Source organism: Aspergillus clavatus, genomic scaffold, assembly GCF_000002715.2.
Source record: "Aspergillus clavatus NRRL 1 1099423829795 genomic scaffold, whole genome shotgun sequence".
Classification (NCBI taxonomy): Eukaryota; Fungi; Ascomycota; class Eurotiomycetes; order Eurotiales; family Aspergillaceae; genus Aspergillus; species Aspergillus clavatus.
This window is the reverse complement of record NW_001517104.1, coordinates 1102911-1118574: the sequence shown is the minus strand read 5'-3', so window position 1 is coordinate 1118574 and position 15664 is coordinate 1102911. Positions and strand designations below refer to the sequence as shown.

The 15664-nt window shown below is 49.5% G+C and overlaps 4 protein-coding genes across 4 annotated transcripts, besides 1 other annotated feature; all 4 read left to right on the top strand.

The window, feature by feature from the left end:
• Window positions 1-851: 851 nt before the first annotated feature.
• Window positions 852-978: a microsatellite.
• Window positions 979-2092: 1114 nt separating this feature from the next.
• On the top strand, window positions 2093-4020 carry ACLA_012530 (uncharacterized protein; the record flags this gene model as incomplete). Its single annotated transcript, XM_001274250.1, has 5 exons — window positions 2093-2185; window positions 2238-2442; window positions 2508-2951; window positions 3010-3192; window positions 3242-4020. 5 exons carry the CDS (start codon window positions 2093-2095, stop codon window positions 4018-4020), a joined length of 1704 nt encoding a protein of 567 aa, XP_001274251.1.
• Window positions 4021-5352: 1332 nt separating this feature from the next.
• Window positions 5353-9476, top strand: ACLA_012520 (putative leucine permease transcriptional regulator (SAC3); the record flags this gene model as incomplete). Its single annotated transcript, XM_001274249.1, has 6 exons — window positions 5353-5886; window positions 5950-6129; window positions 6188-7148; window positions 7298-8323; window positions 8393-8755; window positions 8824-9476. The coding sequence occupies 6 exons, from the start codon at window positions 5353-5355 to the stop codon at window positions 9474-9476; spliced, it is 3717 nt and encodes a 1238-aa protein (XP_001274250.1).
• Window positions 9477-10227: 751 nt separating this feature from the next.
• On the top strand, window positions 10228-11350 carry ACLA_012510 (putative protein N-terminal asparagine amidohydrolase; the record flags this gene model as incomplete). The annotated part of the gene is made up of 2 exons (XM_001274248.1): window positions 10228-10399; window positions 10479-11350. The coding sequence occupies 2 exons, from the start codon at window positions 10228-10230 to the stop codon at window positions 11348-11350; spliced, it is 1044 nt and encodes a 347-aa protein (XP_001274249.1).
• A 2781-nt stretch (window positions 11351-14131) lies between these two features.
• Window positions 14132-15064, top strand: ACLA_012500 (putative HLH DNA binding protein (Penr2); the record flags this gene model as incomplete). Its single annotated transcript, XM_001274247.1, has 2 exons — window positions 14132-14663; window positions 14715-15064. The coding sequence occupies 2 exons, from the start codon at window positions 14132-14134 to the stop codon at window positions 15062-15064; spliced, it is 882 nt and encodes a 293-aa protein (XP_001274248.1).
• Between the last annotated feature and the right edge of the window lie 600 nt (window positions 15065-15664).

Genomic DNA, 15664 nt, shown 5'->3' with positions numbered 1-15664 from the left:
TTTTTGATCGGGTGCTTTTGTCATCGATCACTATTTTAAGCCATCATATTGGAATTCTTATTCTGCCGATAGGCTGTGACCATTCTTGGGTATTCTGAGCGAGTACCTTCTACCCCGTGGGTACGGGGTCTAGAGAAAAACTGGGCTGTGAGAGCTAGCTTAGAACGATAAGGGCTGTCATACTGTCTAGATATATAGGAGGCATGAATGAGAATGTCAAACTGTAGGATTTCAATGTAACACAAACAGGCTTGTGGGCAATTATCGATACGCCACGGTGCTTTCTTCAGTGGCTCCTCCGAACAAAGCCTGGAGAGTATACATATGGATTTACTGAAGTACTGTCGATGTAGTCCGCGAATACTGAATACATGGGGCATGGGGAGTGGGTATGAACGATCTACAAACAAGCGGATACTGAGGAAATTCTACGGGAAACGCTTGAAGAGAGAGAAATATTGAAATATTTTTAATATTAAATATGTGATAGTATTATTACTCAAATAACCTGGAAATCAAAACAAAATTAAAATTAAAAAAAGAAAATAGATAGAACAAGTACAAGAAAAGAAGTACTCTACTGCATGCTCTTGCCTCAGAGGTGCAGCCAGCGCTGGCCCCGGTGTTTTTTTTTTTTTTTTTTTAACCTGCTGTACTTAGTCAATGGTAGCTTGTTATATATCTGTCAGTGTCAAGAAGTACTATCTATTCTATCTACCTATTATTCTCTCTGGTGTTTCGAGTTTGATGCGCTCCAGGATCATCCATGTTGGCGGGTCATCCACCAAGCTGGAGAGTCTCAAATGCCAAATCGGGATGCTCCATCGATTTGATGGTAGAGATTCGCTGAAAATAATAATCGCCATACTTATAATATAATAATTATTTTTTTGATAATAATAATAATACTTTAATAAGAATATTCCTACACAAGAAAAGAAAACGAAAATAATAATAATTATTATTATAATAAAAACATCAAAAAAAAAGTCCCAGATGCCAGGATCTAGTTCTTCTGTCCAGGTTCGATCGCTATCAGAAAGCCCATCATGACCATGACCACTCTCCATCTTCGCGAACACTGAAAAACTGCCATTCCCCCCCCGTCTCAAATGTCTTGTTCTTCTTCTTCTACTTCTCTTCTATAGACTTCTTTTTTCTACAAAGATCCTTGACTCAGTTCGAGCAATCCTTGGACTTCACTCTTCGGTCAAACCAAACCAGCCATCGTCTTCCCTTCTTGACTTAAGAACACAACCCCCCCCCGTTCGTGTCACCATCCTCGTTTACCCACGCATATACCCGACAGAAGAAGACAAAGAAAGGGTCCAAATTACCTCCATTGTCCTGTCACACCCGTCCATCTGTGTGCCAATCTCGGTTGCCAGCATCCATCTTGCAGTATCGCCAACCCACCGGGTCGACCCTGATTGCCTGTGCTTGCATCACGCTGGGTGTTTGTGCCCCCCCGTTCTTGTCCTGCTGCATCTTGTGAGTAGCATGTCGTCACTTATCAGTTATCACGCATTCTACCCCTCCCGTTTTCTGTTTGTGATGCGGCGTCCAAAACTCGCCTCGGGACCCGTTCGTCTCGCTCGCCCAGCGACGAACCATCCCCGGGATGGTGGGATTGGTAGACTCGAACAGCCGTGCGATCTTCCCTGCTGGCAATCCTCGACAAGCTCTTAGCTCTGTCTGATTGCTGCATGTCTTTCCCGTTGAGACTTCAAGCGTCCTGCATCCTTCCAAGAGATCGAGCCAATGCTGACCAGTGGCCTTTGGCGTTGTCCCCAGGGTTTCCAATCCTGGATCTCTGCAGCCTCGTCACGATCTCCAAACAACTGGCCCTAGTCCTGCTGGAGAATAGCAGCAACATCGCCTGAGAAACTACAAATAACCACCGCACCCGCTGTTATTCGTCCCTCGCTGCAACTCAGAAGAGCATATCTGTATGTGCTGAACTTTATCTCGCCGAAACCCAAACCACCAGGCGTATCTTGCACCGCCTTCCGACTCGAAATAGTCCCGTGTATCTCTTGACACATTCGGACTTGACTTGCCTTTGACGACTCCCTCTCCCCAATCGCACAAAATGGTGTTCAATGGACCCCCTGCTGGGACAGGCCCCAGCAAGCGGCCTGCCTCATGTATGCAGGACGATGGCCATAGCTGGGAAAGCGCACCGGTAAGTGCACCACTGGTCAAGCCAGGACAAAGCTGACTGGACAACTGTACAGCCTATGGGCTACTCCATGCGTTCATCCATCAACATTCCCTATGCCCACTACGCCATGATCTACCTCGACAACATGGGCACACTAAAAGTCACCGAGTCTCCATCAATGCAAGAGCAGAACGGAACCATTTTCACACCTGAGGTCCGTGACAGATTTCTGGAAATTCTTGGGGCTAAGATCGGTTACCAACGCCCTATGGTTCGAAGTAAGTAAAGTCTTGACCGTAATGTGACATCTTTGTTGACCTTTTTTTTTTTTTTTTGGAAACAGAACTCTCGAACTCAATGGTCACTGCCCATGGTTATGGGCCCCAGCAGCTTGGACACTTGCCTTACCGCCAGAACAAGCGGCGCAGACATTCGCCTGCTCATCCTTTGTACGGTGTACATGCATCCCCAGCACAGTTCCCTACTCCCATTGAGGAAGAACCATGCGCATCAACAGACATGGTGGGACTCGAGATTGGAAACACTCCCAAAGTCATTGACTACTATGAACGAGCATTGAAGCACTTCCAACAACTCAACTGTCGCCAGATTGCGAAGGCTTTCATCAAGTTCATTGAGCCAAGGAAACAAGTCAAGCATCCCTACAATGGAGGGAAGCCTCCAGCTGGAGCCCCCCCAGGTGAGCGGGGTGATCCAGAGAAGACGAAGCCTGAATGGTGGCCTCCCCATGTCGTACACAAGGAACCTGATCACCTTCGGAAGGATCGTATGTATCCCACATTGATAGATACTGGCACTGAAATTGTTTACTCACATGGGAACAGAACGCTTGAACCTTTTGATTCATATCATTCGAAAGCTTGAACGGTTTGGCATCACGACGGATCAACTGCAGGAAATCGCCCATGACTGCAAGCGGCAACTCAGAGGCCCGCACAGACTTCAGATTCTTGATGAAGTTTTTAGAGTAAGAAGGATGGAGGAACGATTCGAAAGAGGAGAAGTCGGTATGTGTCCCCGGACTGGTTTTCTCGGCCAGACATTGACACATTTCAGATGCCAACACTATTGTGTATGTTGTCAACCGCGAATCAAACCCGAAACAAGAGAAGGATTCGGAGTCCGTCTTCGACCCAGAGCAGAGGGCTGAACAGGAGGACGAGAACGCCGAGGACGAGATGCCTACCCAACAATTGGAGGCGAACACATCTGGGTTAGTCACCACTTCAGTCGAGCAGATGGCAATGCCAGCACCCAGTCGCCCACTGCAGCTCGGGGTCGACAGAAATCAATTGTTTCCTCTACCAGAGTCGCTTTCTTTTGGTGAAGTACCCAGAGACGATCGGGCTTTCTTCCAGGCGGCTTCCGAGTTTCCCGAAGATTTCTCATCGCAACCGATGCTGAGAAACCCCGCGACGACATCGTTGGTTGGTTCAAACGACAGCGCGGCCACTTTTGATTATTTGTCTCAAACATCGATGCCCTCATCAACAGCTCCGGAGGCTATTTCCCACCATCGTCAAGTGCCACTACCTATGCAGCATTCGGCCAGCTTTGATCCTTGGACGCCGTCTTTTCGCCACCAGACTGTCTTCAACCCCCTTGAATACGGTGTTGCACCCAACCACACCCTGTCACAACCCAGCATTCATTATCAACTTCCTATCGCCCCATCATCTCACCCCCAAGACATGTCTCAATTGACCCACGGCCTTCCAAATATGTCACAGGACAGGCCAGCTAGTATGGATGGCATGGGCATCCGGGGCCAATCTTATCGCAATGGGTCCCTGGGCCACCACCATGAATCATTACAGTCCTCCCCATCTAGCTGAGTTTTGAACCGAGCGGCTAACCTGCGTTGCATCGGCTCAGCATAGACGCCACATTCACGACCTGGACGAAAGGATCCTCTCGGTCACTTTCATGAACGTCTTGCAGATGTGGAGTTTCGGTTTATTGTTTATTATTGTTTATTTTGTTGTTGTTCCATGTCTATCAAAGCCATTGACATTGTTAATAGTGGCATGTTCGAAGGTCATCTCGTTCGGTATATATGTCCTGCAGTTGTCTATATTGGAGTTGTTCCGCTTATACATACGTTCGACAAAAATGTTTGTTGGCAATGGTGCGGCATGGATGTGGGTTGCAAATATGTCATGTTTTTTTTTTTTTTTGTGTTTCTTTTGTCTATTATCAGCAAGGCGCTTGTGGTGGAGCTGGTCTCTTCTGGCAGAACCAGGAGTAGCGAAGCATATCGGAACTTCATAAGGGATGAGGATATAGTCAATTGTCATTTTTTGTATTTAGCCATCAAAAGATTATACATATTATATTTATCAACTTGACATAATCTCGAAATTGTAGTTTGTTGGTATCATGGTGTCCCTAACTGAATACTATGTCGATCTTTTGGCAGAATGCCAGACGCGCGGTAACTGGCGCCTCCATCCTCATGATTGGCGCCGTTCCGCGGTTGTGATAGTGTGTCTCAAGACAGCTCCAAGCCTCCAAGAGCAACGGACGGAGACAAAGAACCTATATCGCCCCTCTCCGCCGGACTGCCACGCCCGAACAAATAAACATCATGAACTGAATAATCGACATATCCCAAAATTCTGCATCGAGTCTGACTAGCCTTCCCCCCCCCAGAGGGTTCGCGACCTGATTTCGATGGCTGTTGACCCGGCGGTCTCCTCTCCTCACGCAATCAAGTCGAAGTACTCAGCAATCAACGACCCTGTGCGCTGCGCCCATCCTTCCGCAAGACTCACAACTCCGTGCTGGCTCCTCGAAATAGGACGCGTTACAATCGATATACAGGTCTAAAGGTATTGCGTCACGATTCTTCTCTGGTCCAGGTCTTGATTATTTGCGCGAAAAACGAACTCCGTCACTTTCTTCCGTCTTGCCTCGATATTCTCCTTTGGTATGGCTCTTAAGCTAACTGCGCTGCTACGCCCCGTCAACGGCTGTCGGAAGTCAGCTGTTTTAGATTCTTTCCATCCACCAGCTTCTATTGTTCGCTGTCAATCTCTCCTCCATCCCCGAAACAAACGAACAAATCGAGATCAGACGACCCCCGAAGATAGAGTGATTTTTCTAAAAAAAAACTTAATTGAAAGGCTATTAGCCTCGCCCGAGGTTTTTACCTCGCTGCTCGCAGGATGGCGGGCCCAGCGAACCCATTCGCTGGCCTCGCTCAGAATAATGGGACAACGGGCTCAGCAGGCCGAGGACGCGGTGGACCATTCAGTCGCGGCACCCCTTATCAACCGAAACCGACCAATGCAGCCTCCGATTCCAAACCTCGTGGACGAGGACGCGGCGCGTCAGCAGCAAGATCTAGCCGTGGTCGTGGGCGAGGAGCTGGTCCGGGAACCAATACTTGGCGCAAACCGGATTCGCAGGGAGCTCCCCCAGGAGGGGCGGCGTCGCCTTTTGCCCAGTTGAAGCAGAACATACCCTCTCCATCGGCATTCGGTACGCAGGCCGGCCAGTCGAAGCCAGGATTTCCGGGAGCTGCGAAGGCTGCGCCTGGCGTGTTTGGGGCGCCGTCCGGATTTGCTGGAAGTATGGTCGATTCGGCTCGGGATCCTCGACTACGTTTCTCTTCGAATCAGATGAATGGCTCGGCAGGATCTGCGGTACCGGTGGAAAACATGGCGGTCCTGAACAGCTACAATGATCGTTATGAGAAGGTACGTAGTTGTACATTGGGTTTTTCTGGGGTTAGGAAGTGCACATGTTCTGACACTTGACAGCTCAAACTAGAGAGAGCCAAGCAGAGGGAGCAGGCAATCAGGCTAGGTCAGATGGCAGATCCCAACCAGCCTACGTCCTTGAATCAAGCTATCACTCCCGTTGGTACATGTACAAGCATGTGCCCCGAATTTGAGCGGGTTGAGCGCATCGTGCAGAAAATGGTTGACAAGAGCGAAAAGGTAATGATTGGACAGTGTACCACCCTGAAGTTTCTTTCCAATTATTGATGTCGGGCAGTATCTTCATCCCAAAACCGACTCATTGCAGAATATGGAGATGAAAATGCTCAAACGCTTCAGGAGATCAGCTGCCGGCTACGACGAACAGCTCCCTTCTGATATTCGTACTCCGAAGGCACTCCTTCAGACAATCAACTATCTGATTCGACATGTACTTGGCGGCCCAGAACCTCTCGGTTTGATCCACAAGTTTGTCTGGGATCGGACACGATCCATTCGCAATGATTTCTCTGTCCAGCAGCTTACGCAGGAGGAGGATGTGAAAGTAGCTGTGACATGTCTTGAGCGGATAGCGCGGTTTCATATCGTGTCTCTCCATTTACTCTCTAGCCCGGCGAACGAAGAGCCCTTTGACCGCCACCAGGAACGGGAACAACTTAACAATACCATGTTATCGTTGATGTACTACTACGATGACAACCGAGGTCGGATCAACTTCCCAAACGAAGATGAGTTTCGCGCATACTACATCATCTTCTCCATCCATGACCAGAGACCCGATTTGGAAGCCCGTGTTCAGAGATGGCCGGCAGAACTTAGAAGTTCGCCTCGGGTTCAGGTAGCCCTCGAGCTGTTCGCCGCTGCTGGCAACACCTGGGAGTACCAGGGTACGCTCGATGCTAAACGACCCAACGCCATCGCACAAGGCTTTTATGCTCGCTTCTTCAACTTGGTTGACTCTCCCGCCGTCTCGTATATGATGGCATGCGTTGCCGAAACTTATTTCAACCATATGCGCCAGACAGCCATTCGATCAATATGGAAGGGTTATTGTCGTTATCCGGCGTCTCAGCAGCACAAGAACGAAGAATGGACTGTTGAAGAGCTCACCAGAGTCCTGCACTTTGACGACGACGAGCAGACAATTCAGTATTGCGAGGAACAGGACCTGGAGTTTGCCGAAAATGCCCAAGGTGACCTCTATCTCAACTGGGGCAGCCGCCCCGTTGACTCAGTTGGTACGTGTGATTCTCGACAACGATCTCGCCTCCTTTCCTTAGTCTGTTGACTCGGTCCTCGCTTTTTTTCGGAGACCGCCATATGGTTCTGCCTTGCGCTGGTATATCTCAGCCTCATGATAACACCGACTGACAAATTGAATCCACAGCCTTCCAGCCATCGTCCGACCACTCATTTTCAGAGAAGTACGTCGAATCAAAACGTGCAGGTAGAACATTGGTCGCGATTATCCTCGGGTTGAGTATCAAAGAAGCAGCAAGTCTGGGAATGATCGATAGTTCTCTGCTGTCCCCACGCTCACTGATACAACCTGCCATCGGGCTAGGATCTTCTGGTAACGACGATTCCCTGTTTGTGAGCGATGACGACAACGAAATGGGGGATGATGGAATGCAGCCGCCTACTATTCAGACAAACGGAAACGTTCAGGGTCCTATCTTTACACAGTCGCCCGCATCAGCTTCCAGCTTGCGCAACGCATTCAAAGAAGTTCCGCAGAGCGCTACAAGTGCGGAAACCACGCCAGTGCAAAGCAGTCCTACAGCGGGGTTTCCGGTCTCTGAAGCCCCAAGTATTGCCCAGCCTTCCGAGCCGACGAATACTTTCTCCTCTCTTTTCTCTGGGGGAGGCCCGATTGCTGCCCCAGCGCCAGCACCTACCCCGGCTAACCCATTTGCTAACATCTCTTCCCCATTCTCGGCTGTCAAGCCTCCTGTGGCAGAGCAAAAACCTTCAACATTCCCTTCTGTGTCCAGCAGCCAACAGAGGACTTCGATCTTTTCAGCAGGAACAAGCAATCTGACGCCTTCACAACCTGACGCGACTCCTGCTCCAAGCACCCCTCAGCTCAATTTCCCGAGTCCCTTTCAATCTACTACCGCACCTTCAACTTCACCCTTTGGTATCCCTTCAACCTCCACAGCTTCCACCTTTGGACAGGCTTCTACGTCGACTGCGAGCCAGCCCTCAACCGGTCTTTTCAATACCACCAGGCCATTTTCAGCTTCTGGAGCGTCAAGCTCCTCTATATTCAGCTTGTCTGGCCAAGAGACCAATTCCGAAAAGCCAAAGGAGGAGAAGCCCCAACCCACTCTCTTCAAACCCGTGGAATCCACACCAGCGCCATCCTCTCCTTTTGCACAGCCTCAGAATATATTCGCTCCGATCAAGAACGGTACGTCTGCCTGCAGTCTTTGTGATAGTATCCCTTTGTCTATCTTCTGATTCTAATATATGTCACTAGATACACCAAGTCTTTTCCCTTCTGTTCAATCAAGCAATGGATTCGCATTGGCAAAGCCTGTAGATATAAAGACACTCCAGGAGAAATCGGAACTCTCCACTGCCCAAACTGTCGAGGAATTGAAAACCTCAGAGCAGAAGCCGATATTTGAGCAAATTTCTTCTACGAGCGAGTCTACGTCGCCTGCCGTGGAGACGATTGCCGAAAAACAAAAGTCAGATTCAGTTATAATACAGGCTAGCCTACCTGCACCTGCTCTTGTCTCGTCGCCTCACGACCTTGCTAAACCACAAGCTCCGGATCATGCTAAAGAAGAAGTTCCTATCTCCGTTGAGCCTGCAGCCACTGAAGATGAAGCACTCTGTAAGTCGCATTTCCAGCTCTGTGCCGTAATATTCGTGGTCGAGCCTTCACTAATGCCACATCTACAGCGCCTGAATCCGATTCGCAACGTCTCGCGTGGCTTGAAACTCTCAAAAAGGCTGCTGATCTGAGGAGACAGCAGTTCTCAGCGAGTCGCAAACGGGTGTTCAACGAAGATGAAAAAGAGCCGATCGAAAGCGAGCCAAAGGCGCCTAAGATCTCAAAACCCGAAGCGCGAGCTCCAAAGAAAGTGTCTATGGCTCTTTCTTCAATTAAGCCTCTCCCTAAACTTCCAATATTGGAACAGATTGAGGCAATGACTGCCCGGAAACCTTTGACGGAAGAGAAGCCGCCGGCACCAAAGCCGACTCAAGTCGACGAAGACGAGCTGCTTCTTTCGGCTGCGCGAATTGCTGCAGAATCCCTTCGAAGCGGTCCCAGACTCCTAGATCACTGGTCTACGCATCCCGAGCCCCGAAGCTCAGCTTTCAGTCCTCACAGCAGTATCTCATCAACACACTCTTTTTCCAGGAGCCAGTCACCCCATTCCTATTCTGTTCACGGGTACGATGTTGCCCTTGCTCCTGACAGGGACTTGGGACTTGGCCGTACATTGTCTCGAACAGAACAGAGAATTCGACTTACCGGAGGAAAGGGACTGGCATATAAGCCATTAAACTTCACGCCTGAGAAACCTAAAAAGGCGCAAAGCAAGGAATGAGCGTGTCTTGTCTGGATTTCACCTATTTTATCATAATTTTGGATGGACATGTTCCATTAAGCGACTCCTATTTTGCACTCTCGCCATATTGAACAGACTTTGGCGGATTCTCCATTACTCTTTTGACACGAATGTTACATATGCATCGATGGCGTTGTGCGCGAATCTTGAGTTCTTGTGGCTTGTCAAGAATATTCACTTTGAAGGATGTATCATGCTACATTTTGGGTTTTACAGTTTGGCGCTGGAAGAGTGTCATTGCATACGTCAGGCGAATACCCTATAGCTCTGGAAACAGATACTTTGAACATTCAATTGATCATACTTTGCGCCAAATCCCCGTAGAGACGGTTTTCTCTCCATTGACCAATTAATGCATACTGGTTGCCTCAGGTATCGAGATGTCACATGATTGCCCGTTCAACGTCCCAATCAGGCCCAGGCTAGTATCCTTCATATCACAACAATCTGGATGCGTCAACGATAGAGTCGATTTAGAGAGTTGAAACTATCGAATCTGTTTACTAATAGCTAAGATAATAGCTTTTCGCCATTTCTTTCTTCAAAATTTTCACTTTTCATGTTGGACCACTCCAACGGCATCTTGCCCCCTCGGCTTTGATCAATAGTTCAAGGTAGGTACCACCAATTACTCTTCATCGGCCTCCATAAACCCACTCCTCTGACAATAAACAGACAGGCAAAGCTCTTCTCCCCACCAGTGCGTGTATGTCGGCTCCAACGCAGAGGAATGAAAATAGCCACACTCCAATTTGCCCCGACGGTGGGTGATGTCCAAGGCAACATCAAGAGGGCCAACGAGTTGCTCCAGCACGGCAGCGTGCTTGGCAAGCCCAGCTACGGACCCGGTATCGAGTCCTTGAAGCCAGATATCCTTGTTCTACCAGAACTCGCTCTGACAGGTTAGTATTACATCGCCGCCCTATCCTAGAAATGGATCGTTGGGATTGGGGAATGCTATGCTCAGAATGCGAAATACAGGATATAACTTCCCCTCGCTGGATGCTATTCGGCCGTTCCTCGAACCGGCCGGGAAGGGTGTCTCGGCGGCCTGGGCGCGCGAGACCGCCACGCGCCTCAAGTGTAAGGTCTGCGTGGGATACCCCGAGATCGAGATCGAGGCCGGGGGCGCGGACGCAGACGAGAAATGCTACAACTCGCTGCTTGTGGTGGACGAGAAGGGCGAGATGGTGCTGAACTACCGCAAGGCTTTCCTCTACTACACGGACGAGACGTGGGCCGCGGAGGGCGATGCGGGGCGCAGCTTCCACGAGCTTGTATTTAATGGGCCCGGGATGGCGAAGAGCATTATTGCGACCTCCTTCGGGATATGCATGGACATCAACCCGTACAAGTTCCAGGCGCCGTTTACGGCGTGGGAGTTTGCGAACAAGGTGCTGGACTCGCGGTCTCAGTTGGTTATTCTCTCGATGGCGTGGACGACGTTTATGAGCCAGGAGGAGCTTGCTGCGCTGGCGGACAAGCCGGACTTGAATACGTTCAACTATTGGATTCAGCGGTTTTTGCCGCTGGTGAAGGAGCGTCTGAGGCATGAACTTGACCTCGATGGTGGCGGTGGCGCTGCAGAGGGGAAGAAGGTGGTCATTGTGTTTGGCAATCGGTGTGGAGAGGAGGGATCGGTGCGGTATGCGGGGACGAGCGCTATCATTGCCATTACGCAGCGGCCGCAGGGGTCTTCTCAGGGTGATAATGCTGGTGGGGAGGAGGAGTCCCCGTTTGATGTTAAGATTCTTTGTTGGGACATGATGGGTGCGACGACTGAGGGGATTTGCTTTGCAGATACTACGGCTGACCCAAAGATGGCTTTTGGTCTAGTCAAGGCGGCGCATTGAAGGGGGGGGGGTTGCTCTGTATTTTTTTAGGGTTTGGAATGACGTTGATTGTAAGTATATAGATTTAAATTTGGCCAGCTGCCATCTCACATCTCCAATCTAGCATGTTAAACAAGACATATGACTGATCTCAAGAAGCTTAATGATATTTAGCTGTCTCACATATGAGTATTTTTGTGAAGATACTAATGGTGAGATGGCGTAGATGTGGTGGTGTCAAACTCGCCACAGTTATACAAATAACTACCCATGTGATAGGCACCAGTTCTGTGGTCTATATGCCGGCGCATCCATTTCCTCGCAGGTTCTAGATCAGTTTGTTTGAGCAAATCATATTGACCGAGCCTCCATGGCCGTCAGAAAGAATGCCGGCACTGCTTGATTTGGATATTGGGTGATCTTCTGTCTTCGCGGCATATCCCATGACCGATTGATCAGCAATCATCCCGTGGTCCTTTCCCATGTCGAGCAAGGACTCCGGTGGCTGGATGCAACGGTCTCTTGAAGTTTGTAATCTATCCACTTTGAAATGGTGAGCTTCAAGATCCCGATCGACACTGCGGAAGGGCATCCGGTCAAACTGGGAAAGTTTGTTTGATAAGCGGACGTACATGTGACACCAGAGGTCAGATGAAATCACAGTCCAGCAAAAGCTAGCTAATGGAGGACTTGCAAACAAGAAAGGCTGCGATGGATTTGATATATTAGGCGAGATAAAACACTACCTCCAGGGTATGTTCGGTTGGCTGTATGTCGTGAGTTATCCTTGATGCGTATTCCCCCATAAGGGAAAGGGGGGGGCTCAACCAGACTGTACTGGCACCTTGCAACATTCAGTGACATATTAGAAAGCAGTGTAGTGGGGAATTTATGACCCTCAGCGCATGAATCCATATCTGGTAGACGACTGCCATCGAGAAACCAAACCGATCTGCAGCTACGGGGAGGTCAATATGGCGTGCATTTGCCTACAGCCCGCTACTGTAGGACGGCATTGTCCAGATGGACCGTGCTGCCCTAGAGAAAGCCTAAAGGAGGGTCGGCCCGACCGGGATAGCCACCGAAGGAGCCTATGAGTCTTGCTTGACTCTTGAAGGTTCTCCAATCCCAATAATGGATGACAATCAGGGAGAAAGATATGAGACAGTGCGTTCCGTCGACTTTGGCAGACGAGGGATGTCATCTTGCATGAATATTCCAGTACATCCTAGCAAAGCCTTCAGCATGTCGAGACCCTATGTTTCCCCGGCAATGAGGAAGAAATCGTCTTGATGTGTTCTTGGTATCTATCCGTCTTCCGTAGATACTCCAGCGACTCAGGAGAGTTGAAGCTCCACGTGATCCCGGGTCAACCCCTCCTCCGAGTCTCCGACAACCGCTCAGGGCATTTCGGCTGACCAATGAGCAGCGAGAACGAGGGGGTATTGGCTGATGAGGGGGGCCACGGGATTGGAGCACATGACATTTCGCAAACGAAGCAGGAGGGCAGTGAAAGATAATATTGGGAAGTTAGATAGACAGACGATTAGAAGCTCCTCTTTTCACTTTCTTTTGGAGAGTTGCAGATCGAGGCATTCGATGGTCGATATTGGAACTGGACATATCACACATACTAGGCTAACGGGGTGGCTTGATGACGGAGAGATTGATGTCAGGTGACTCATCTGCGCCTGTGGTCGCTGCTGCTCGCCGCACCGGCTGCCTCGACTGCTCTCGTCCATTGTCCCTCGCCACGTGAGCAGTCCTCTCTACTACTCGACTCTCTCTACTTCCTCCCAATATCCCTTCTTTCTGCTGTAAAAGCCGCCACTTCGATCTGTTCCTTTTCTAATCCGGTCCGTCCGTTGTCGTTACGGCGGAAATCCTCATCTTGACCTTTTCCTCGCGGTCAAATTCGGTTCTTGGTCTTTGCGATCGAACTACAGTCCATCTACCTCTTGTTGTTGTCCGTGGCAGGTGACTTGCTGTCAGGTGATAGACAGCCCATCCCAAGGTACAGACAAGCTCTCTCTTTTCAATGCGCGTCTTGTATATCTCGCTTTCATCTTCCCTTCTCTGTACTCCACCATCTTGAGGCCTCTAAAGAGGCGCCAGAAGCATCTAACATGCGTACCTTCGTGTTTTCTGGCCTGTCCGCTGTGAACCGGCAAGAAGGCTCAATTTGTGATGCTGTTCTCTGCCCCCTGTTACCTCGGTCGCAGACCATCATGACGCGCTTCTGATGTCGACTCTGCGTCCATAAGCCGACTTTTGTTTTGACTGACATGAAATGCTTGCTATGTCTTTCGCGAAATTCATGATCCTACTAAATTAGATATTTATCGCATTGTTTCTGGGACTCAGTAGTCGCCAATGTCTGTTGATGCTATGATGTGGGCGCAAGCGCGTCAAGCCTCACGCGTCAACTATTCACTTTTATTCGCTTTTCACCCAGCAACCCATCGATACCCTTGAGTTTAGTGATTGTTTGTTGGTTAAGCATTTTTGATCTAAATTTGTTCTCTCACCTTTCTAGATTCAAGCTGTTTATCGATGCTTGAATACCTTGGGTGTCAAGCAAACTCATCTCATGCTGGAGCTGTGAACTAACAACTGAACTTACAGAAAGCCTGTCTGAATGCTATTTCGCAACTGGTAGCTGACTAAAAAGGATTAAAAGCACCGCGTTTTTGAATCTTGTCTTGCTGAAAAGGTGGAATTGCTACGATATGTCCTTCTCCGGCGAAGTTTGTTTCTGACTCCATCAGACCTGCAGAGTAACCACCTCGACTACCTGGTATCATGTCGGATCCGTCTTTGGGCGCCTCAGATGGCAACCTGACGAACAAGCGCAAGCGTGAAGGCGATGACAGCACGGGTCCGGACCCCCAGCGCATGAACCGCTCCTCCAACGGGAGCAATGGCAGCATGCCGGCCCCTGACACCCAAAATTTCACCCACAGCTCGCTTGGCTCTTATGATCACGGTCTTCCCACGTCTACTTCAGAACTTAACATCGACCAGCAAATTCTCCAGCATGTTGGACCGCAGAACGGCATGTCAGATGAGAACGCGCTCACTGCCAAGGCCGCATTGGCTGCGCACAACCCTCAGAACAAATACCCACCGCCTCCCGAGCCTACGTTTGACGCCAACAATCTCACTCATAGCTTGACGTTTGGGGATGACATGGGCCAAGCTATGGGTCCTACCCACGGCCACAATTCTACTGCGGCAGCAGTTTACGCTGCGCGCGAAGCTCAGAGTATGAACCAGAAGCCATCTGTTGGTTCTCCTGAGTGGCATCAGATTCGAAAGAACAACCATAAAGAAGGTATGTTGGCAGCCTAACTCCTAAACTATCTTAGCTCACTAGGGTATCTAGTGGAACGTCGGCGCCGCGAAGCAATCAATGAAGGTATCAATCAGTTGGCTCGTCTAGTACCCAATTGCGACAAGAATAAGGGCGCCATTCTCCAGCGTACAATTGAGTATATCTGTCAGCTCCACGATGAGAAAAAAGCGATGAGTGAACGGTGGGAGCAGAACAACATGACCACCAGTCATGCTATCAATGAGATCAGTGCCCAAAACTCGAAGTTGAAGCTCGAGGTCAATCGTCGTGGAGATATCGCGCAGAAATGGCTGCAACGTTGCCGCGATGCAGGCCTCGAGTTTGACGATTACGACGCCGAAGAGCTTGAGCCGCTTGAAGTTGACCAAGGCCAGGTCTGATCCTTTGCTTTTCCTTCCGGGTAGATGATTATTTTCCTGTCTAATTTCTCATTTGATTCCTATCTCATGGCCATACATGTGCTACGATCTGTTCTTTGTCGGGAGGCTGAGATTCACATACCCGCTCTTTCTCTTCCGCTTGTTCTTTGGTCCGGTTGCCTTCCATACTGGACGCGTTCTGAGATATCATCATCGTGATTTTATGCTGCTCGCAGGTCCGAATTCTCCTTGTTGATACAGCTCGCCGGTCACCTGACCTCTGGAAGAACGAGGTGGCCGCTGATTTTCTGCCCTAATTCTTTAAGCTCGAAGTCTTTTTGTTGTCGATTTTGTCGCAGTTCGCCCCTCATCCCCTTGTTCAACGATTATTCTTATTTGTATGTTATTCTTCTCTTATGTACCGGCGAAACTAGGGTGGGAACGGAGCCTGCGATGTCGCTTATGGGAATTGCAATTCAAATTTCTGATATTGATCGCGGTCAACTCAACTCTGTAGTTCCATTATTAGCCCTGAAATTTCGAAGCTGTGTATGTTCATCAGCCCGAAGCTGGTACTCAACTCGCGTGATTGACGCGGGCGTCTACAAAACCACATCGGGA